Source organism: Arctopsyche grandis, chromosome 2 (assembly GCF_051622035.1).
Source record: "Arctopsyche grandis isolate Sample6627 chromosome 2, ASM5162203v2, whole genome shotgun sequence".
NCBI classification, from domain to species: Eukaryota; Metazoa; Arthropoda; class Insecta; order Trichoptera; family Hydropsychidae; genus Arctopsyche; species Arctopsyche grandis.
The window spans coordinates 11537211-11561981 of NC_135356.1; the positions used below are offsets into that span (position 1 = coordinate 11537211).

The 24771-nt window shown below is 33.7% G+C and overlaps 1 protein-coding gene across 1 annotated transcript; it reads right to left on the minus strand.

Annotated features, from left to right (window-relative positions):
* Positions 1 to 8670: 8670 nt before the first annotated feature.
* On the minus strand, positions 8671 to 24524 carry sl (small wing phospholipase C gamma 1). The gene is made up of 13 exons (XM_077445266.1): positions 24323 to 24524; positions 19629 to 20010; positions 16638 to 16776; positions 16382 to 16544; positions 16101 to 16301; positions 15212 to 15327; positions 14205 to 15141; positions 13944 to 14125; positions 13639 to 13816; positions 13298 to 13363; positions 12368 to 12562; positions 10108 to 10933; positions 8671 to 9150 (listed from the first exon to the last, which is right to left on the minus strand). The coding sequence occupies exons 2-13, from the start codon at positions 19996 to 19998 to the stop codon at positions 8897 to 8899; spliced, it is 3627 nt and encodes a 1208-aa protein (XP_077301392.1). The 5' UTR covers positions 19999 to 20010; positions 24323 to 24524; the 3' UTR covers positions 8671 to 8896.
* Between the last annotated feature and the right edge of the window lie 247 nt (positions 24525 to 24771).

The window sequence follows — 24771 nt, forward strand, 5'->3', positions numbered from 1 at the left end:
GAACGTCCGACACTTTAATGGTGCTTACGACCAAACCAACGACGTCTTCTGGGCCAACTTTTTAAACAAGTAGGATACCAAACATCGAATTAAAAATTAAATTAAAAAATCAAAATTAAGCTAAAGAGCGAGATTGAGCTAAAATTAGATCATCGTTGATGTTTTGAATTACAACAATGTTTTGAATTACAACGATACGCATTTACAACCAGAGAGATATTATAATTTCTCTGCTTACGAGCGAAAAATAATCTTGTTATTATTTCTTAAAACTCGTGCTATGTATCCTGCCGTCGACATCGAGTCGACAAAAAATCGACATCGAGTAGAATCGGTAATTTGCCAAAGGGTTTTTTTTTCTTTTGTCGAAATAAAATCAATAATCACACATTATCCGATAAATTTTACCTTTGAGATGATTTAATTATTTGATTTATTTCGACGAGAGAAACAATTGAAGAATAAAAAAATCTGTTTGATGTAATCGACAACACCCCGGGTTAGTGACGATCGTTGGATCACCCATACTAATACATGATATATTCTCAGTAACTGTGCTTTACGGGGAAGTAAAAATAATAATTCTTTGATTTTTTTTTCGATCTTAGTGCGTATCTTTAAGTGAAAACATCTCAAGTCGAGGATTACCTGTATGTGACGGGTGATCACGTGTGACCAATCTAGAGCGACCGGTTGTCCTGTGACTGGTTCACATTTGACTAGTGATCACCGAACCACCAGGATAACCACCGATACGAAAATCGCTCGTGCGGATCTCCTGTCGCATAGGAAAATTGCCGTAAATAAAAATGCCTAAATATTGCTCAGCAAATGTTTTTTTTATACGAGAATTGGGCAGTTTTGAACAATATTTTTTTTACAGTTTTCTGTATGGCAGTTTTCAATTTCAATTTTCTGTACGGCAATTTTCCTATGCGACAGGAGATCCGCGCGATTTTCATAGCGGCTGTTATCCTGGCAGTGATTCACATTTGGGATGTGATCACCGAACCTTTAAATATACTGGGCAGATGGGATTTACAAGAATCCTAACCCAATATCGAATTAGCGATACGTATATTTATCACAGTGCCTGCGATAGAAAGGAGTTTTAGTATATTAAAAGTTATTTGATTTTATATTTATTTACGTTTGTTACAAATCGAAACAGATAGTGGACCACAAGGAGAGTGAGAATGGACAGGAGCTGGGTCGCGAGGAGGGCTGGTGAACACGAGTTCGGTATCGGAGTGGGGATGGAGAGGAGCAGGGTTGCGATGTGGGGTGGCGCGATTCGTATCGGCGACGCACTATCATCATCCTTCTGAAACATCTACTGTTAGATACAAACATCACATATGTGGATTCAATAAAAATATGTGATAAATAAAACACAATTATAAATGACAAATTACATGTATTTGAATATAATATGACATGTGCATAAGTGAGGAATATTGGTGATGCAAAATTTGAAATATTGAGTAAAATTTCAAATGAATGTTAATGAAGTCAATTTACATACAGCACTGAACGTACAAAGTGTGTCAGAATATGATCGATCTGTGGATATATTTTTTTTATTTTCTATCTAATTTAACCATTGTTTATTCTGAAACTATTGGTAGGGTTTATCAGACAAATTGAATTATGGTTTAGACTGACATTATTCAATCTAGGCTCTGCAAAAAGTTTGAAAGGTTCCGTGAGTGATTTTTCTGGATTGAATTCAAGAAATATCTATCTAATACTTTTTAAGTACAAAATAAAATTGACGCTATTGTAATAAAACCAAAATTTTTGCAAATTTGCAAACTTAGACAACTTGAAGACTACATTGTACTATTTAACAAATGATTTGCAATAAATTGTTTCACAATACGAGAGATATAAGAAGACCCCAGAATTTCAAAAACTATTGTTTCTGAAATTCTAACTAAATATTTGGGCCGACATGTGGAAGAGTGGTGACCGAGTCTTCATCACGACACTGAAACGTTGCAAATTGTACAAAAATATCTGGTGAAAATGGCATTGCTAAACTAAAAGTGAAAAGTCTAGTAAAAAGAAAAATATTTCAGGTTGTAGAAGACAAAACAGAATACTACAAGGCAGGCTTTTGCTATTTTGAAAGCTGAATTTAGTTCTTTCTCCCGTTACACCACAAGATCGGTTACATTATGAACACACCTTGTATACCAAATAATTTAAAAATATGTAGTAGTAAAACGGTCGTCAGTGAGTTGGGTTGTAATAATGTCACGATATTATGACAAGAATAAGTAATCATAACATTCCCTAATGTAATTAATTTGTTTTAACATTTTATATTGTATCTACCAGATATATCATACCCATTTTTCTAGTTTCAAAATCCTCTTCTGCAATAATTTCTTTATAAATACATCATCATATTGATTATTACAAATATTCAGTGTGAAAATTATTACAATATATCAAAATAAAAATTATCAAAAATATTTGGAATGCTCTATTATGCCAAAGGAAGCACATAAGAGTATATGATGAAAAATTTTACATAGAAATAATATAAAAAAATTGTGGGGATCTGGATCGCTAAGATCCATAAATGCCAAATATGCAAATACTTTTTGTATCTTAAATCTTCGTAAAAGTCATAAAGTTTTATGAATTTTATTACATTATAAAGTAAGTAATTGAACGAAAAAATAATGAAACAATAAAATCACTATTTCATGTATCATGAGGGTTATTTGTCCAAATGAGAATCATCTATATATTATTAACAAGTTGGTGATTTAAAATAAAAATCTAGTCTTAACTAGAATATAAATGAACTATTTAGCTATTTGTCAGTAACATATAAGATCAACAATCTCACCAGTTAAATATCTAAAAAAATTTGTAATAGTTTTGATGAAAGGAATTGGATAATGCTCCATAATGACTATTCTTCTCGAATCGATCATAATGTTAGAAAACTGGAGACAGAGTTCTTCAACCATTTTCACAATCTTTTTTGGTGTTTTGAGGTTTGGATTATTTAAAAAAATAGTTCAAGATATGTATAAGTACATGCGTACATATTTTCATTGTTATAAAATTATTAGTTCAAAACGAATCTTGCTCAAAAAAATTACCCTCATCGGTGATACATACGTACATACACAGATATAATTAAATAAATAAACGATTTATCATGTGACTGAATTAAATTTACTATATAATTCGATAAACTCAAACAAAATAAAAAAAATTTCAATAATTATATTTTATGGGCGTATTATTAAATTTAAAAGATGAATTCCATTGAAAATCATGTCATTCCAAGATTAAAGATCAGTATTATATATGTAGGTACAACAAATATATAATTGTAAATAGGTAATCAAACATTAACAAAAACTCACTACATCCAGAGCAGTGTATACATAGTGAAACGTCACTGACAATGTGTATAATTGATATGGTGGAAATCCATCAGCAAATCCAGGAAGCATACATCGATTAAATACACATATATGTACATACATACATGCAGAAGCTACAAACTAAAATAGTTGAACTATAATTTTGAGATGACAAATTTCTTCCCAATCTGAAGATGTTGAGAGACAATCTTTTTAATGCTATGTATGAATTTCTAGAAACAGTCACAATTTTTAATACTAAAATTGACAGATTTACATACAATCTCAATTCTTGTTATATTTATCTAGTTTTCAATTCCAGCCGTGCAAGAGTGCGTATTCCAGTATACATTCAAGTATAATTGTTCGATAAAAACTACAACAATTAGCTTATATATGATATTGAAAATATCTCACAGTGCAGATCTATTATTATTAAAAATACTTTAAATTTTTTATGTATAATATGGAAAGAAAACTAATGATAATACATACGTATGTATACTGTAAGGTTTCCAACAGGTCTCTTTTCAAAAACACCTCCTTTTTTTCTCCTTTGTCAAATATGCTTAAAAAGTTCTCTTTTTTGATTTAGCCGACTTTTGAATATTTTGTATGTAATGATTAAATAAGCATTTACAATATTTTCTATAATTAATTATGCATTAATAATAGTTATTAATTCGGAGCGTTCATATTGTGTAGTTCCAGGATTATTGAAAGTCAACGATCGCGTTATTTAAATATCTATTAGGGTTATATAAGAAAATTTAAATCTGATATAATCAACATTTCATTTTATGGATTACTTTTGATTTAAGAGTTTTAACTATAAAATTCACGTTATATATACGTAGATAACATTTTTCTAATGGCAACGAGAAAGTAAACGCACCAACAAATATGCAATGAAATTTCAAGATTCAAGAATTATTAAATAAAATGGAAGATTTTTGATCATTATTTTACAAATTTATATATATATATAATTTTCAAAAACCCTTATAATTGATCTGCAGGATTTGAAATTAAGAATTTTAGTGGTCTTTGATGCCGTATTGTTGGCAACTGCAGTTCTGAACAATCATATGCAAAATTTTGTATATTGATTGTAATTAAAAAAAAAAAGAATTCAGTGCTCATCAATAGATGGGCGTGCTTACCAAAGGTAAGCTGAAAAAAAATGCGATTATAAAAAATAAATAAATATGTTATCCAGTGTGTTGGCATGTATCCATGTCTACGGCAGCATTGAATCAATTAAAGAACAAACAATTAATATTTAGATTTGAAAGATTTGATATAACAAGGAGATTACATATTTATACATTTACACTAATAAAGTGGAATTCCCACATTAGACACATTGCCAGCAACTTATATATGTACATACATATACAGACAACCAAAAACAGTTGTACATATTGTTTTCAAACTAAAAATTAAAATAAATAATCATTGGAATTAATTTCAGTGTGCAATTTGTGCATCAAAAACTACCATATCATTATCAGGTTAATTTAATTATTATATTTAAATTTCAATACAATACCCATATTGTTCCTTTTGTGCGTTTTAAAAAGTTGGTACTATATTTGTTTGCATACATACATATATGTATGTGTGTATGCATATAATACGTGTAGAGGTATAGAAAAATATTGTAAGGCCACCTTACTATTGACATATAATATGTCAGTACCAAACTTATCAATCAACATCGTTCAAATGATGTAATCAAAACAGCCGTGTGGTTTTGTTTTTGCCAGCGCTTCTTCAAATTCACATATAAAAGCCAGCCAAACATTTATACGTGTTCGAAGTGGCCGATGTTTAATTATTATCAGAAACACAAAGAGTTTGAAAGTTTGCGGAATAGTTTCCGTAGTCAACAACGAAGGATGTTTGAAAAATAAAGATTATGCAAAACCACACAACTTTTTTCGTCGACCCAATACATTCACATGTGGACACGTTCTAAAAAAAAAGTTTACATTTTTAATAACAATTTTAAATTGAATTTATATATTATAAATTTATCTAGTCAAAGATTTTTATGACAATTTTAAGACTATCGATTACAATAGAAGATACATTTACGACATTTAAACATTGAAAATAATTTCATTTTACTTACGACATTAAGATAATTACATAAATTATTATATATATATATATATATATATATATATATATATATATATATATATATATAAATAGTATATTCATGTTATAGAAAATATGTAGGGTAACTTAATTTGTCAGATACTGCACAGATAAAGCTAGTGCTTTTTGAATACTAATTTATTTAAAGTAAATGGTATCCCAAAACTTGTGCACCTTCAAAAAATGTTTTTTTCGAAGATATGCAGCAACCCTACAAAAAATTTTTTTTTCCATCAAATTACGTACATTATGGATAAACTATGACCAGATATTGATGAATAAATCAGTATCGTAATACAAATACACAATACAAATAGTTACAGATAAACTACGGAATCGATTATTAGATTAGTCATTTAGTTATAATATGTTTAACGTGTTCTGTGAAACAACACTTATCTATATATTTAACGGTAACACACATAAATATATTTACGTAACAAAGAGCAGTATATATGTAAAGAGCAATTGATTAAAATAGATGCACATTAACGTTATTTAAAAGCGAGATTATACAAATGTATATAACCAGCCTACCATTCGTCCGACGGTAAAGAAAGCTCATCGATGTTCACTCTTTTTAATCACTTCACATTTAAGCGAACATCAAACGCCGACTGTCTCAACATGTTGTCTTATTGCTAGATTTAATAAGCTGATAATTAGCTGAAAGTAAACTTCCGATTATCTATGATACATTGGAGACAAATAATTCATTAACGAATCTACAGTAAATTTTTGTACATTATAATACAATGAACGTAAAGGGAATTTGTAAGCTCTGTTACTCTAACTTCGTAAACCTCGTAAATTCACTCTGTCAAAAACAATTTTTTAAGTTTAGATATGCTATTTTGAATCCACATCTGCGGAATACTTTTAAAACCCATAAAAATGTCAAAAGGTTTCAAATAGGGGGATAAAAATAATGATACAATATAAAACTCAATATCCCTCCCTCATTCGCACTAATAAAAGCGCGTATTTTATTCCCTTGAAAGTCTCCATAAATGTATAAGATATTTACGATTACTGGTCACTAGTACAATTCTAATGTACACATATTGATTTTTACATACCTCTTATGCATTTCACATGGTTTTCGTTTAAGTCGTCATTTTTTATCTATACATTTGATAGTGCCCAATATAATTTTTAAAATACGCCTTCAAGAGGTGAAAAGACTACTCATGAGTTTTTAAATCAGTGTTTTTTAAATATGGTAATACACAAACAATTGGATAACATATGCAATTGTGTTTCAAAAGGTTAATTGAGTGCCCAATAAAATGCAGCATCAACGTTCCGCAACTCAAAAATAATAACAGCCAAATTACATCCGGATAATCGGTAGTTTACACATTACAATGTAAAAATATGGACAAACGATTACCATTATATAAGTTTGATGGCCTATAATGTATATACATTTGTGTGTATAATTATATATATAAAGATATATATTTTTATAATATATAACGACTATTATAATATTTTAAGATTGTATATGTAAATAATCTGGTTAAATATTTCATCATTATGCGTTTCTATTACTAACATTCAATCTATGTTTATCACATTAAGTCTTTCGAAAAATCAAAATGAAAAACATGAGGTGAGAACAAAAATTCCCGATATTTAAAAATGATACAACTATCACAGCAATGAATGCATTGAGATTGGACATTATTCAGGTCATGAATATGTTTGTTTATGAGAAAATGAAATGCTAAATTTTACTGCTTATAAACTAGATGTGAAAAATATTGTAAAATCTCACATTTTTTTTAAACTAACTTAACTATGTATGACTTTAAGAAACGGTTCATTTTTTTATTTTAAAGGGTAATCATAACATTTCTACTTCTAAATAAATATAGAAGAAGCGGGTTTTGTCTCAACCTTAAACTATGCAACATATAAACGATTAATAACATTCAGTGTAAGTAAGTTAAGGTATGGTACTATTATTAAGCTATATTACTATTATTATATTAGTTTCAGGTTTATGGATTTTGTTTTATTACACACCAAATACTAAGTTTAATACTTCAAATAAACAACAACGGCTTTTAAGTAGCTGCGTATAAAACTTTTGTAGTAAATTATGCGGTGCAAACTGCTTATGAAAATAAAATACATAACAAAAAGCGTAACAAGTAAACATACTCAGTTTTTAAACTAACTATTATAAAAACGTTAACATTAAGAATACACAATAAGTAGTATCATTCATATGAAAAGTCAAACCATTTGTTCATATGAATGATAAATAAATATGAAAATGTTCACAATTTTGTATTTATTCATAATATATGTAAATACCGTAACTAATTGAAGCACATCAATTTTAGTTAAATGCAATTAATGCTTAATATATGTATAATGTATATGAGAGAATACTTAATGTTAATATTATTATTATAATAAAAAAAAGTTTGTAAAAATTCATTAAAATTATAATAAAATCAGGTTGAAAAATCGCTTTCTTTGCGATTATATATTAGAAGTCAACTAATTTAAGGCATCGAAATGCCATTTTTTATCATACACATACATACTATATTCATCGTGAACACAAATAAAATAAAAAAATCTCACATCGGTGATGTATTATATCTATGGAGGGCGGTCCCAAAGAGTACAAGTCAAAAGTAGGAAAGCAAACAATAAAATAAGCCTTACACTAATAATTTCAAATTCTCAAAAAAGTAGCACTTTTTTGATGTTCCTAATAATCACTTTCTAATGCAGTCATAAATAATGAATTATTTTAAACATTAAAGAATTAAATTAATCACACTTAAATTGGTAAATTGAGCAACGTAAAAAATAATGACTTGTTTTGTAAAACCAACTTTCGTATTTGATATACGGAATTGATTTGTGATATTTAGAAAATTAATTTACATCGAGGTTTTGTAGCCAGTCCTGTTTTGACCTAAATCTAACTTACGTTCGCCCACCATAGAAGTATGTCGACGCGCTTAGCTCAGACATGTAATATAAATATAGAATAAAGACAAGCTAAAAAGCTAAATAAGAACCAACTCCTCACCAAAATGAGTGATCTTATTTTCAATCGTTCCGTTGTAAATTTCAAGTTAATTTTTTCGTGTGCATTTAGACAAAATAAGAAAATACAGCTTGATCAACTTGTCCGCTATAGTTATTGAACCGCGTACAATAATTGATCTAGCCAAAAATATGAACGATCAGAAATACTCGCAAAAAGGCCTACATGCAATATTAAGTGAGGTGATCAAAGTGTCAATATTTAAATTTGCGAGGATTGACAAAGATGCATCAGCATCCTCGTCGCTCGCATTGTCTGTATGTCAAGCGGTGTTTTTAGTGATCGAGATGAAAACGAGCAAAGAAGACAATTCCAGCTCTTCGGTAAAGCCGTTGCTCAACGGGACACTTCTATATCCTGTTCTCAAGCAGTTGATAGGGAACGTGGCCTGACCTATGAAGTTTGGTTCGCCAAACATATCTTCATCTTCGACCACGAATCTCAAGAGTGCGAAGTCCGGATTCGAGACTTCAAATTCGCAAATGTCGTTCCAAATTGGATTGAAACCATTGTCAGCTGAAATTAAAAATTTAAAATGCATTAATTAACTTTGGACTATAATTTACATGCGTGTATTATTCATTTGTTTTATTTATTTATTGAAAAATCAACAGACATCAGATGTAGAAAATAAAAATAAATAATAAATGTAATAAAATAAAATAACATCTGAGCCCAATTATAGATTTTTACAAATAACATAAAATGGTACACAGAGACAAAAAAAAGAAAAAGAAAAGAATAAAAACTAAACCATGACTAAATAGAACAGTAAATAACTAAACATGAAGTGATATAATATTGGATAAAGATTATACCTATATCATAGAAATAGAAAATGGATCAATCAATCAAGACTCTGCTGATGGCAATCCTGAATTGATGCAAGGAAATACCGAATAGATCAACGTCATTCAGCTCCCCGTTAAAAACACGATAAACACGCTGTAGATAGGAATATTTTAGGGAATTGGTTTTGAAAGGATTAAGTGAAAAGAGTGCAACGCGTCTAGAATACCTAACTGGGATTCTGAAACCAACCTTACTCAGTAAATCGGCACAATCAAGGAAACCATTTACGAGCTTAAAAAATAATGTAGCATCAGTGAGTCGTCGCCTGCCAGAAAGATTGTTAAAGGATAGGAGTTTTAAAATATCGGGAACAGTAGTGTGGGGGTAGATAGGAAAAAGGTAGCGTAAGGATTTGATACATTTTAGTTGGACTTTTTCAACACAATTAATATGAGATATATAAAAAGGTGACCAGATAATTGAGGCAAATTCAAGGTGACATCTTACAAGGGAAAAATAAAGTAATTTAAGTACATGAGGATCATTAAAGGGTTTAGTTGAGCGGAGTAGGAATCCGAGAGATTTATATGCTTTATTAGTAATGAAGGAAATATGTTCAAAGTAATCGAGCTTATTATTAAGAATTACACCAAGATCCTCAATAGAAGAGTTCATACTAACATATTGTCTTGGTGACTAGTTTTACACCAGTATCGTAGTCGGCACCCAAGACTTCCACTTCAACGAAAGGACTAGCGGTGCCTCTGCCAGATTTGCTGAGGTGACGAGCGCTGATGATCCTCACGTGTACAGTCCAAGGATAGTATTCGTCGCCGAGCGTGTTCTTGTCGTACGGACTAAAACTATCCAGGAACATGAAGTCCGGACGGAGCACATAGCCGCAGCCACCGTTCTCCTTGAACTTGGCCATGTTGATTTGCATCGGCTTATCGGGTGTTTGGTAGTTTAGCGCGACCATCTGCGAGCCGCAGTTCCACATTGGTATCGGATGATAATTAGAGGAGTCAATCCGTTGACCCTTCGGATACACCCGGCTGAATTGATGTCTGTGGTATTTGAGGAAGAAGCTGTTCTCCTGTTGGCATATGAGCTTCTCTGCTTTCGTTTCGGGGAATGATGACATCTCGCTGAACGTGAATCCCTTGGTTTTCAGGCGCTCTAAGTTGAACGCGACCGATCTGCAGTATATGATCAGGTCGGACATGGTTTTGGCGATTCTCCAGGCACGCTCCATTTCGCGGTGTTGTAAGGAACGAGCGCTCGCCGTCTGAGCGGCATCTTTGATGGCAGTGTGCCACTCGTAGGCGACTTCCCGTGAGGGTGCGGCCATGTCGAACGGGGTACACATCAGAGGACTCTGGACTCTCACCACCCATTGAGCAGTACTTCCTGCGTCGTTTGACACCACCAGATCTACCATTGCACCGACAACGTCGATACTTCCCTTTTGATTGATACCCAGAGCCACATTTTCTCTTTCAGCCCCCTATGGAAATAAAATAGAATAAACAATTGCATTAATCATATTTAAATGTACATATGTCTTTCGTGATATATATTAACCCTTTGAATGCTGACCAACGCCGATCGGCGTTTTGCCAACAAGTTCATCAGCCTGAAATACGCCGATCGGCGTTCTGTTTTATGTAAAAAATAAACAAGATTACTACCCGCTAAACCTTTCCAGGTAGCATTGAAAAAAAAAAATGCATTAAAAATAGGTCGTGTAATCCGTGTCAATGTTTATAAAGAATGGTTTACACAGGAATTTCTGAATTTATAACCATAGCAGAATTTCCCGATAGAAATCCCTAACTGCTGAGTATTTAAGATTGTGGCTTGGCATTTAGATTGTGAGCATTACACATTTTAACAACAATGAAGAAGATGGAACTAGTTTTGGAAAAATACATTCATTAATAGACTTCCTTTGTTTATTTTATATTGTTGCAAGACAAACACACCTTTACAAAACTCGAAATCCTCAGCAATCTAAGCTCGTGATCTATGGTTTGTTTGGATTAGCTACAATTTTTATACCTGCTTTCTATTGGATTTCTAAATAATTCTAGTTAGAAATGTTGCCGAAATTTTCAGCGTGGTGGGTTTTTAACAGAAAAGGCGTCAGCACACAAAGGGTTAATAAGTGCTCTACTTGCATACATATTAAAAATTGACGTATGCACTGGCTCACAAAAAAGTATTCAAATACAACCATTATGACTAGGCATTCTGATTTCTCGATGAAGACAATTTTTAATGCTTAAGTAGCGACAGCTGTTGCTGCTTACATGAACACCATAAACAATAAGCCTTTTTGGATTATTGAAAAAAAAAAGCTTTTAAAAACGAAATTAGCGCTAAATAATTTTGTATTTTGCCGATTCTCTCGCAAAGTGTTTTCTTCTTAGATTACCAAAAGGAAGATAAAGTCGGATAGAATATTATTAAAAATTTTTGCCATCCGAATATTTTCGACCTAACAAAAAAGTATGCATATTTTCAAACATCTGGCACAAACTTTCGTTTAAACTTACTGGTTATTTTATTACCTAAGCAAAGATGCGAATGCTAGATAATTTTCAACAAATTTTGCAATCAAATACTACAAACCCACCATTTCTTATGCAGCGGCATAAAAAAAGCTCTTTATGCAAAGCTTTTAAACATATTGGTGCAAATTTAATGTTTAATAATAAAAATTCTAGAGACATCTAGAAATTTCTCGAGAAATGAGAATTCTCGATTTGATATTTTTCTCGAGAAGAAACACTAATTATGACTTCGCCAACGATCATTGTTAGCAATTCTCGCCATTTTTACAAACAACGATATATCGTTGTTTAGCATTCAAAGGGTTAAGAATCATTATTGTATAAAAATTTGATATTTAATTAAAAAAAAGTCATGCTGATCATACATTTAATTCACCGGCGCTCGGGTGATCCACTTCTTGGACGTAATTAGCGGGAAACCATTGCTGACGTTTGCCACCATAATCACCGCGCCACCATCCAGCATCGGGTTTGCTAACATTAGTAATGATGGCGTGTTTACAGAATGACAATTCATCATCTTGACGGGCTTTATAGTCGTAGAGAGCCTTAACCATAATCTGTAGAAAAATTAATGAACGAAACTGGTGACATTCATGCAAATAATAAAACACACGACATTAAAAAATAAATATACATACAAAGATGTAACAAAAGTCCCTATACTTAATTAAAAAAAAAAGTCATTTTTTATTTTACAAATTTGAGGAATGCATAAAATTCATAATTTTGGTTTATCAAAAAAATTGATACATCGTTGAGAAATTTTATAAAATACACTTTGCCGATTTTTACCGCATACAAGTAGCGTTACAAAATGGCGGCGGAGTGCAGAACGTCGAAGTACATATATAAGAAAAATGGTCAGAACCGGAGACAATACGGTTTGTGGAGCAGCATATTAATCTTGTGTGCTTTTTGTATGCATCTTTATCGTCCTGCTAAATCTCACAACGACAATGATTACACACATCCAATTCATCATATGCGGGTACAAATTCACCTGTTTGCTTAACAAGAGAGAGTTTGATGAATTTATCCTATACCTTGAAGTATCAGATCTGTCATTTTGATATTGTTAACCACGTTTACAAGTCACTTGGACGTTCATGTTACTCGTATTGTGTCAACCCAGAAAACAGAAAACATCACAGAAAACAGCAAGAAAGATAATGCTTTCAACTTAATTTTTTTGTTTATTACAATTTGTTCATAATTTATAGGAAATATAAGTAAAGAGACTTGCTGCACTTTGTATTGTATGTTATATATGCATGTATGTATATAAAAGAAACCTTTGACGAGAAAGACGTAGGATCCATGTATCCAGGAGTTCCGTGAATAGAAGAATCATCAGTTGGCTGTAAAAACATTACATCAAACTGATTAAATTATTTAAATATAGTCGAATGCCTGGCGTTACTCAGGCGTCAAGTCAAAACTCGAAAAAAGAGGAAAAATGAAGCATTTTCAGAAAATTTGGTAGTCTTCGGTCTGAGTTAGAGTATTGTAACTACACATATTAAATTAAATGTTTTTTGTTTTGAAAATTATAAATGTACATATTTGCATAGCAGACAAACAAACAAACAAGCCAACTGTTTTTATATGATAAAAGGAATGATTTAAAACTTACCATGCCGTTTCTTCTTAGTACATCTTCATTGACCGGATACCAAAGTTTGATTTTTTTATAAAGTGGATGTTTTTCATAATAAGCGACAAGCTCGACGAGACTTTCAAATTTCACAGTACCGATCGTATACAAGCGACCTTCTAATTTTATTCTGCAGTGTTTGATGGTTTTTTCAGCTCTAAATTGAAAAACACAAAAACTCATTAAAATAGACCAATCATGATTTTTCGAAAGCTGCATAAATTTAATAAAAATATAATATGGTTAAAAGAAACTAGCAGTTTAAATGAAAACACTTAAGTTACCGAAACGAAATGGCAAACGAGCCATTGTCTTTTTCGCTGGGTCGCACTAGGAAAGCACCGTCAGAGGGCATGCGTCGCAGCATTTCCTCGGCCATGATACGTGTGGCGTGTGGATGGTACCATTCCTTGCCTTCGTGTTTGTTAGGTTGTGGTACGGGTTCCTGCAATGTAATCAAAAATTCCTGGAAAAAGAAAGACTGTTATAAAAACTTATTGCGAACTAAGCGGGTAGTAATATGTATGTATGTGTGTAATATGTACCTGACTTCTCACAGGATGTTGTCTATGATGTGTTATGAGACTGTACAAGCTGTCGAAGCATACGGAATCGATAAGATAGTACTTAGTGACTCCTTTGTCATGCTTCAACCGAATGCGGCAATGGTTGACTTTACCTTGGCGCCAGAATGACAGGCAGTAATCACCAACGAACGTTACGCTTTCTCTGACCAAGAAGGTGCCATCACCTAGATAAGAATGAGCGTGCAATAAGTTTTCCGCTTCTTTCCGATTGCCAGCGAGTTTTCCATGGAACCAGCACTCTCCGAAGTGCAGCTCGTCTTGTGGAACATCGTTGTTGGGTCTTTCTCTATCGCTTTCACTATCGCTGTCCACTTCACCTTCACCCGGTGGGCGGTAATTGTCGATGTAGAATAATTTGTTCTCGGTGAGAACGATCAGATGCGGATTCCATTCTTTGTCGACGGGATCTTCCAAGAATAGCACGCCATTTTTGATAGACGTGCGCAGATCTAAGTCGCGGCCTTCCTCAGCGCGCAATGCAAAAGAACTCTCGTCGGCACCATCGGGTAACTTCTTATGTTTCAATATTATTCTACGTTTCAATTGCGCGGGAGATGGTAGGCAGTTTTCGTTCTTCTCGAACGGTTGCATCAGCAGCATGTCTCCAAACACTTCTTGCAGCAGAATTGCCATTTTGCGTTGCTGTGGAAGGGAGCAATTGTCTTCTATGGAGAGGATCAAAGGATATTCTGATTTTACGAAAGCGTGTTCTTTTATGACGCGCAACACGTCCATTAATTTGATTTTCGTAGTCAACGTATGGCCATGGTATATGAATGGTGTACCGTCGGGACCGTCCCAACAATCTAACTCAATGCAACGACAGCCCGCTCGTAAGCACCTAGCGTAAGCTTCGACTGAAGATTCACTTGAAAATTGATCTCCAGTTAGGTATCTAAAAATTAAATTATTGTTAGTTGTAATTAAAAAAAATTAATAGAAGGAAAGTCTCAATAAATGATTACGTATTATGGGAAGAAGAAATCCAGTAATGAGAGAGTGGTCTTGTCATATCTTGTGTGACGGTGTTATTCTTGTCATCCCAAACGCTATTTTGTTTTGAAAATAGATATTCTATAAACTGAAAAATTTATTCAATGAGTTTCAAAAGTACATATAATAAAAACAAAAAAATTATATATAGAATGAAATCACAATTTTTTTGATTACAAAAGAAAGTTTCAAATGTACGATTTCTTCGACATCAGTTAATCTAATATATTACATATATAATTTCGAAAGAGACTTTGTATGTAAGTATTTTTGGATTCAAATAAATTGAATAAAAAAACAAATGAATATTTACTATTAGATTTACGCCGTTTATATTACAAATACTAAGTGAAGCCGGGTAAAACAACTAGTTTATAATATACTAGTGTTTTTACCCGTCTTGCTCGGTATTTGTAATATAAACCGCTTAAACATGGCTAATCTAATATTAAACGGTTTATTTAATTTATTTGAATATTCATTTGTTTTTCTACAAATCAACAATAGTTACACACAAAGTCTCTTTCGAAATTATATATTAGATATAATAAATATCATCACATCAATTTGAGAATCTTTTTGCTATAGATTTTTGAACTAAAATTATAGATGAAGAAAAGGAGGATAAAAATAATTCCTTTAAGTTCAAATCAAAATGATAAAGATTATAGAGAAATCCTGCTTGTGATATACTCTTCGCGTTTGAAATAAGACGAATGAAATGAATAAAGCAATAAAGGAACACAATTTTGAGTACTAAAAATCACAATTTTTCTTAATATTTGATAAAACAATATTTTTGTAATTAAAAAATGGTGTTAATAGGTATAATTAAACAGTAAAACTAAAGCTGTATAATACCTCTGAAAGAGATAAACAAGGTTCTTGAACATCACGTTGAGGATCTGATAAGTAATCTCTTATATAAGAAGATACCTCGGCGTCACTATTACCCATGAGGTCGCCTTGCTCCAGTAATAGAAAATTTTTAAACTCCTTAAAAGAAACCATCTTACTGTTGGATGAATACAGCATATGTTTATCAAAAATGTCATGTACATTCTAAAAAAAGAAAAGGAAATTAAAATAACAAAACCGATGCATTTTTGGTTAGATGACCACTTACAAATAATTATACATACATTTTCGTCAAAAATTACTTTACGGTAAAATGCAACAAAGTCGTCGAATCCTATTTCACCTCGTTTACGGGTGTCAACTTCTTGAAACATATCCCTGAGCTTGTTTGTAGATATCTTGCAGTTAATTTTGGGCAAGAAGCTTTTAAGGTCTTTTAAAGAGATCCTGAAATTAACAATACACAATATATTAAATTACATTTAAAACAAAAAAATCTCATCCGTATCAAGGAAAAGTAAACATCATATACAAACTTACATCTCCCTGCCGTTTTCCATAATGTAAAATTCACGTCGTAGCCATCTATCAATCTGAAGGGGATAAGACGAATTAATTGCACATTCAACTAAATGTTTCAAACCTTTGATCCATATCTCGCATTCATGTTCGGATAATGCTGAAAAATAATTAAAAACTTGCCATCTTCTATTTCGTAGATATATGTACAGTGTGCATCAATAGGTTTTGAATGTTCTGTGCGCTATCCGGCATCACAGATAGCGTTCGTCAATGTATGCAAGAATGTATTGAGCTCATTAATATATCAATCAATTTGGTATTCAAAACTTTAGATTCGTACGAAATGGTATATAAATATAGATTAGTAAAATAAAAGACAACTACGTCGAATAACATTATGCCACAAAGTAATTTTTTAATGATAATGTCAATCAAATGAGTTCTATCAGACGTCAGGCAAATCATAAGACATTGTTGGTTATAACCAGGCTGTGGAATTGGAGTTGCGGAGTCATAGAAGTCGTAAAAATGCAACCGACTACATACTACTCCTTTTTATTATTTTTTTTTAATTAATAGTAATATGGTATGTGTTCGCTTAAAGCCTTCAAATTTATTGAAGAAAATCCATTAATAAATTGAAATGTAATAATTTCTTTATAAAAATCATGAATTTAAATTACGTTATAAATAAAATCGTTGAATTGCACGTATTTTGATCATTTTTTTTATTAAATTGATTTTTTTGTGTATGAAATTCCTGTCTCCCTCACGGGACCGAAAGTGAAACGCCCAAAAACGAAAAAAATATCGGGAGGCAAAGATCGAAAATCGAAAGATCGAAAAAAAGGGTGCACGGTAAACGGTACTATGTATCTGTATCTTCTAATGTATAATTTGGAAAGAGACTTTGTATACATGTATGTATGTATCCTTGGTTCATCGTCCGTAGATCGGTGACGTCATCGAACACATGATTCGATTTATTTTTTTTTCGATTCATAGACGCCGATTTGATTTTTTTCGATTCAATGGATTCACCCCCGCGGGGGCGCAAGAGGTGTAGTTTCATGGGGCCCCGCCAGGGTCACCACAGGGGGCGCAGCCCCAAAGGCGGCCCAGGGGGGCGCATCCGTCATCGAACAAATGATTCGATTTATTTTTTTTTCGATTCATGGGCGCCGATTTGATTTTTTTTCGATTCAATGGATTCAAAGTCTCAGCGGGGGCGCAGCCTTATTGGGAGCAGCCTCATGGGGCGCAGAGGAGCGAAGCCCTTAACGGCAATTGCTCATGGGGGCGCAGAGGGGCGAAGCCCTAAACGACAATTGCTCATGGGGGCGCAAAGGGACGAAGCCCTAAAAGGCATTAGCTAAGGGGGGCGCAGAGGGGCGAAGCCCTAAACGGCAATTACTCATGGGGGCGCAGAGGGGCGAAGCCCTAAACGGCAATTGCTCATGGGGGCGCAGAGGGATGAAGCCCTTAACGGCAATTGCTCATGGGGGCGCCGAGGGCGAAGCCCTAGAAGGCAAAGGCTTAGGGGGGCACCGAGGGCGAAGCCCTAGAAGGCAAAGGCTTAAGGGGGCACCGAGGGCGAAGCCCTAGAAGGCAAAGGCTCAAGGGGGCACCGAGAGCAAAAGGCTCAGGGGGGGGGGGGGCCGAGGGCAAAGCCCTAGAAGGCGAAAAAAAAAAATTTTTTTTGATTTTTTTTTTTTTTAATAAAATGTTTACTATTAAGTTATTAGTCATGTTTAAGCGGTTTATGGGGCGCAGCCGTCAACGAACCAATGATTCGATTTTTTTTTTTTCGATTCATAGGCACCGATTCGACTTATTTTTTAAAGGCCAAAGGCTCAGGGGGGCGCCGAGGGCGACGCCCTAGAAGGCAAAGGCTCAGGGAGCGCCGTGGGCGAAGCCCTACAAGGATTTTTTTTTTTTTAATAAAATGTTTACTATTAGATTAGTCATGTTTAAGCGGTTTATATTATAAATACTGAGCGAAGCCGGGTAATACAGCTAGTATATAATATATATGAGTGGCATGCGGTGAAATTATCTCTCTTCTTGTCATACAGCCTTGTTTAATGTGCGCGCGCAGGATTCGGGAGGAAAAGCCTGTTCCTCTTGTTTCTGTTGTATCCTGCTCGAGCAAATTAAGTGAGGATGTACGACGGGGGGAGAGACCCTTTTTTTATCTTTCGACTTAGGATCTTTCGATTTTCGATCTTTGCCTTTGCATATTTGCGTTTTCGGGCGTTTCACTTTCGGTCCTGTGAGGTAGACCCATGAAATTCATACACATATGCACACTATGAATGTACTTACTTTATATTTATACCTATTTCAATAAATAGTAATTTTTTTTTATACCTTTAATTTTTTATTATATTTTGAAAATCGCTATTACTTTTATTTCCAACAATTTTATACGTTGGCAAGAAAAGTCAATCTTACTAAAATCGTTAAATTTGTAGTCGGAGTCAGAGTCGAATCATAAGATAAAGTCAGAGAGGGTAAATTTTAAAGCAACTCCACAGCCCTGGTTAACCCATAATTTTTCTCAACATAACCTCTAAGCTCATTTAAAATTTTTGAATGGTAATTCTAAAACTATGGAATGGCATGGTCCTAATAGGTTGAAGTATAGCTGGATAGATTGCACAAAGTTCCATCTGAGAAATTTTTCTGCAATATTTCTCATGTTTTGGAAAAGTCGTCTTTTCTCAATTTATCAAGCTAGTTGAAGTAAAAAGCATATTCAGTGTCTTCAAACCATCCAGAATTTGGAAGATAACATCCAAGAGGAAATTCAATGAATATCAGAGGCTATGCTAAAAAAAGTGATGGACAACTCTACATGTTGAGTTCAGTCGAGTTACATTATCTTCATTATATTATCGTCAGAACCTATTGGCGCAGGCCGTATTAAGTCAAAGAATAATAAAAGAAATATGCATTAATACAATCAGAGATATTTAGACGTGAAGATTCAACGGCAAAGCGACAAACCTGCAATGGACAATGTTCTCAGTTTGAACTCGGGTCCGTAGAATATTACGAAACATTTCATATTTTCGACCTTTTTTAAGTCGTCTGGCCATCTTTCGAAGTCTTTCGAGACTTTGCCGACGCGCATTTCCTTGATCTCGCGCAGCTCAAGGCAGCCCTCGTACGAGTGCTGCTGCGGCTGTAAGCTACGGGACCACATGAGCTGGTAAGTCTCGCGTCTGATCGAAAGGGTTTTGCGTTCGGGTCGTTTCCGAGGATAGAACTTGGTGACCAGAGTGCCTCTCTCTAGTTGAGCGATGATCTGCTCCATAGCGTGTATCAACCCGCCGCACATTGCGTTAGCAACGTCCGCTGTCGGTTCAGCTGCCATATTGATCTCTTACTGCGAAAATACCACCACTTTACAATTTAGATGGTACATCGTAAAAACATAAAACATAAAATAAAAAAATTATATTATGCATTTCGCAGTTCAACACTCGGAATACACAAACAGTCGAACGCAAAGTATAAGAATGAATGAATGAATTTGGTAACGCAAGCTGCATAATCTTTATATATACATATTTATAAAACACCTGGTACGCATTGCAATGTCACATTAATGCATGCAATTCCCATTCCCGTTTCCGTTTCTAGATGTGTTTCGATAAGTAAATGTTTCAGTTTCAAATTCATACTTAATAATCAAAATAAATTACAGTAATGATAATTTTTCGGAAAAACGCAGGATAATTTGTCGGAAAAACGCATCGCGGACATGCACACAATAACTCATGTAAGTTTCATAGCAATCGGTTTAATGGTATAGGAATGCATACGTGACAGACAGACAAACAGATGCACTCAAATTGGTATGGATCTTTTCATTTCCAGTTTGACAAATAAATAAATTTACTGCCCAGCTTTCAGTTAATTTTGACCTTCGATCAACTTTGTTACTATTGAGAGGTAAGAGTTGATAGAAGTGCACGTTCACTTTCACACATACATATGTATTGACGTGTTTGTTTCTCATTTACACCTGTATATGTTTTTCTCTACATGCCATTTGAAGTCCAGCCCATAGACTTTTAAGGAAAGATATTAACCGAACCGATAAATGTGGAATATGTTAAATAGAGGTAAATTTTTTTTAAATTAGAAAGTATTGCATGGAATACTTTCTAATTTAAAATATCAAGTATTGCACGGAATCCAAAGCATCATAGATTCGTACACTTTCAAGTTTTATCTTAGTGTGTTGATTTTGATAAATTTATTTTTTTAAAGAAAATAACACAACATTGGAATTGTGGAGAGGAACATATTCTGAATATGAGTCGTAGATATGTTTGAATACGTATTCAAATTGGAATGCTTGAAACGCGTGCAAATATATGTGGTTCATAGAGGGTATTGAATTCCATATGTAAATATTTAAAATTATTTTAATTCCGTTTCGAGTATTCATTATTTCTGACCGATTATTGATTTCTTCGCCTCTTTTGTCAAACGTTCCTATATATATTATTCGTTTATGTCGAATGAAATCATCATCATCATCATCGTCGTCTACAGCCATTCACCATCAACTGCTGGATGAAGCCTCTCCAACATGCTTCCACTCGCCTCTTTTGCGCAACTCTCGTCCATCTCACCCTACACATTTTCCTAATTTCGTCTATCCATCTTCCCTGCGGTCTTCCTTTTACCCTTTTGCATTCCCTCGGGTACCATTCTAGCACTTCTTTTGTCCACCTTTCGTTCATTATTCTAGCCACGTGGCCCGCCCATTGCCTTTTTAATCTCTTCACTCTATCCACAACCCTTGTCGTACTTCTCACCCACGTATTCCCCTTCCTGTCTTTCTTCGTTATGCCAAACATACAACGTTCCATACTTCTTTGAGTGCAATTGGACTTTGTATAGCAACTTGCCGTTCAATGTCCAAGTTTCACATCCATACGTCATCACTAGCAAAACACATTGTGGCATTTTTTATTTAAAAACCGCATTAAAATATGTGATTAGAAATCAAATTAAAAAAAAACATTTTTGGAAATTTACTACAAAAAGGCTAGGAATCGCCAGTCTAGAGAACAAATAAGGGAATTCTAAATATATACCGCTGGAAGAGTGGCTCATTTTGGTTTGTTTTAGAGTTGAAGTCGGTGATTTTTAGAGTTTTTATTTGTATAGTTTATACATTAACGTTTCATCTCATTGCAATTGAAACAATCAGCTGAAACAACACGCGAGTTATTATATTCCGTGTAGACCAAACATTGTATATATGTAAATATACAAACATGAATACAATTTAGAATGGATCAATAAAGGTCAATTAATAGTTCAATTTATATGCATTGAATAAATAATAAAAGTCACTTTTGACGATAGTGTACGGTGAGATTTTAATCGAAATGTCGACCACAACAATCTAGATTATCAAATATTGTATATGTAGATAGCGAAACGTAACTACATACATACATATGTACACACTACCCTATATTTCGGATCACAAAAGATTTACTGATTTGATGAACCAAATCTCATCACATTATATGTAAATGAATGCAGTCTTGCATAAAAAATCTCAAATCATAGACATATGTACGTATGTATGTAATATGTGTTTCTGGAATTTATCTACATATAATATTCGTTATAATTATACACATAACAAAGGATTTGTAAAATCATGGCAAGTAATTGAAGAAATATTAAGCATCTGAGCATCGGCTATACACAATTATGTACACTAACAATTACTAGACTAAACTAGACGGCAGTTACACGAATGGCCTCTAGGTGTCGCGAACAGTTTTAGTAAAGTGACAGTACGCAACCATTGATCGATGTTACATCGAACAAAATCGAAAACAAATTTCCTAAATAATTTTACAATACATACCAATAAGATCCATTCAAGATTCTCTCTGCAACAAGGCAATACTGGCCTCCACCGACCAGAACACATGTAAAATTCATAGACATATAATATATGTATATACGTATGTCTAATAAGATTATTATTATATGTCTAATAATATTATTATTTTTCGATGTAACGTTAATCACTAGTTGCGTACTGTCACTTTACTTCAACTGTTTGCGATATCTAGAGGCTATTCATGTAACTGCTGTGTATTTGCAATTGTTAGTGCAAGTATGTACGTATACTCGGTATGTAACCTCGCCCGTGTAAACAATAAGTATCAGATTTTTTAATATATGTACATACATAATATGAATAGTGTAGACTTCGAACTCGAGAACGGGTCATGTGGTCAGCAAGAACAATTAATAGACAAACTTAGTATTCTTAAGTCGAAATTAGTTAGTGGCGTTATGCCTTCAAGCAAAATTGTTCGATTGTTGGTTTAGATTCGAACAGAGAAAACGTTTCTAATGAGAATCTGATCCAATTAGAAATAAGTCGAACTATTGACGAGGAGCCAAAACTGATTGTTGGTTTTTAGAACCAGGTTATGGAGACATTGAAAAGATTTGTATCTAAAATTGTTTTGAAATAAAAGATTCAATTTTGACGATTTATCAAAAATGAAAGTTATCATGTACAATAATACGATAAGATTTTGTTAAATGAAGGCTTTAATTTTTGAGTAAATATTAATAGACTGATTATGCCATGCCATTTATTATGTGTAGCCGAATTTTATTTGGCTAGCGAATATATATTTTTAAATTAAAGTATATATTTTCAAAATAAAAACCGTCTAAGTGTTTTTGGCTCATGCTATTATCTAACTGTTTCTGTAATAAATTTGTTCATATTTTATACCTACATATATTATGTTATCTATACAAATGGATACAATAAATTAACATGAATTTAAATTTAACTCTTTTGGAAGCAAAACTTCAAATCGAGTAATATTGTTATTATTGTTGATTAAAAAAAGTTCTGATGATTTAGAACGAAAGTCACTCTTAAAGGTATGTTAAAAGCGCTTTCGCATATTGAACAAGGAATGAAAATTCTACCTCAAACCGCTACGAAGAACTGTAAAAACGAAAAAACAAATGTTCTTAACATTTCGTATGAGAGAAAATGTATCATTATTTAGTATTACGCTTTATGGTTAACTTTGTACGAGCGAATTTATGCTGCAAATCGAGGTATTGGTGTGTATATATAGTCGCATTTGTTTTCCTTTCAAGTGAAATTTCAACATATTTAATGAGGAAACAATCCGTTTTGATCGGTCGCATTAGAAATGAAGGCATGTGAATGGAGAGGATCGAAAAAGCAATACTTTTAATACAAAACAATCACGGCAAAGTCGCACTCGAGAGGAGGCCCGACGGTGACTGTATATAATATATAATATATGGTGGATTAGATAACGATCGAATAAATTATTACCTCATTGTCGGCATTAGCCGGGGCCGTGATACGAAACTTGTACACATACAAATATTGGGGCGAAACGATAACGTACATATGTCGATTGAATAGACGCTGTGGGCGCGCGCGCAACAGGTGTTCAACAATTGGGGCCAAGCTGAAAAAGCGCACGGGGGCGATATTACAGAGACGGTTCGTTTGATGGTACGAGCTTGGTGGTGATGATGGATCGATGGGGATCCGTTGAAATGTGGTGGTGATTGATTCGCAGCAATGTGGTGTGTATGGCGCATGTGTTCGCAGCTACAGGTGGTCGCTGGAGAAGTGGTTCGTTTACCTGTTCAATGGGGGCGGTTTGATAATGTGCTCTTTCTGTGCGGCATCGTCTACCGGAAGTGTCTGCGCGAACGCAGCCACCGGATGTAAGGGATGTCTGGTAGACGATGAGAGCACAACCCCTCCCCTCGGTAAGGCGGCGGCCGCCCAACTGACAGCAGCACGCACACACGCGCACGTCGCTGTCAACGTGATTTGGCACTAGCATGTTCGGAAAGCGACCGTGACTGAATTCTACATAATTCTGTTAAAATGCATTAAAATATTGTATTCGCCCAACATAATGCTTTGATATGGATCAACACACGTTAAGAGACCCCAATACGTTACAATTACATTTTTACCTGCTTATATTTCATATAAAATATGTGTATGTGCTTATATGTGGGCGTGGCTCGTGCATAGGAACTGCGACGCTGCAGAAAAAAAAAATTACAAACGCATTTACAA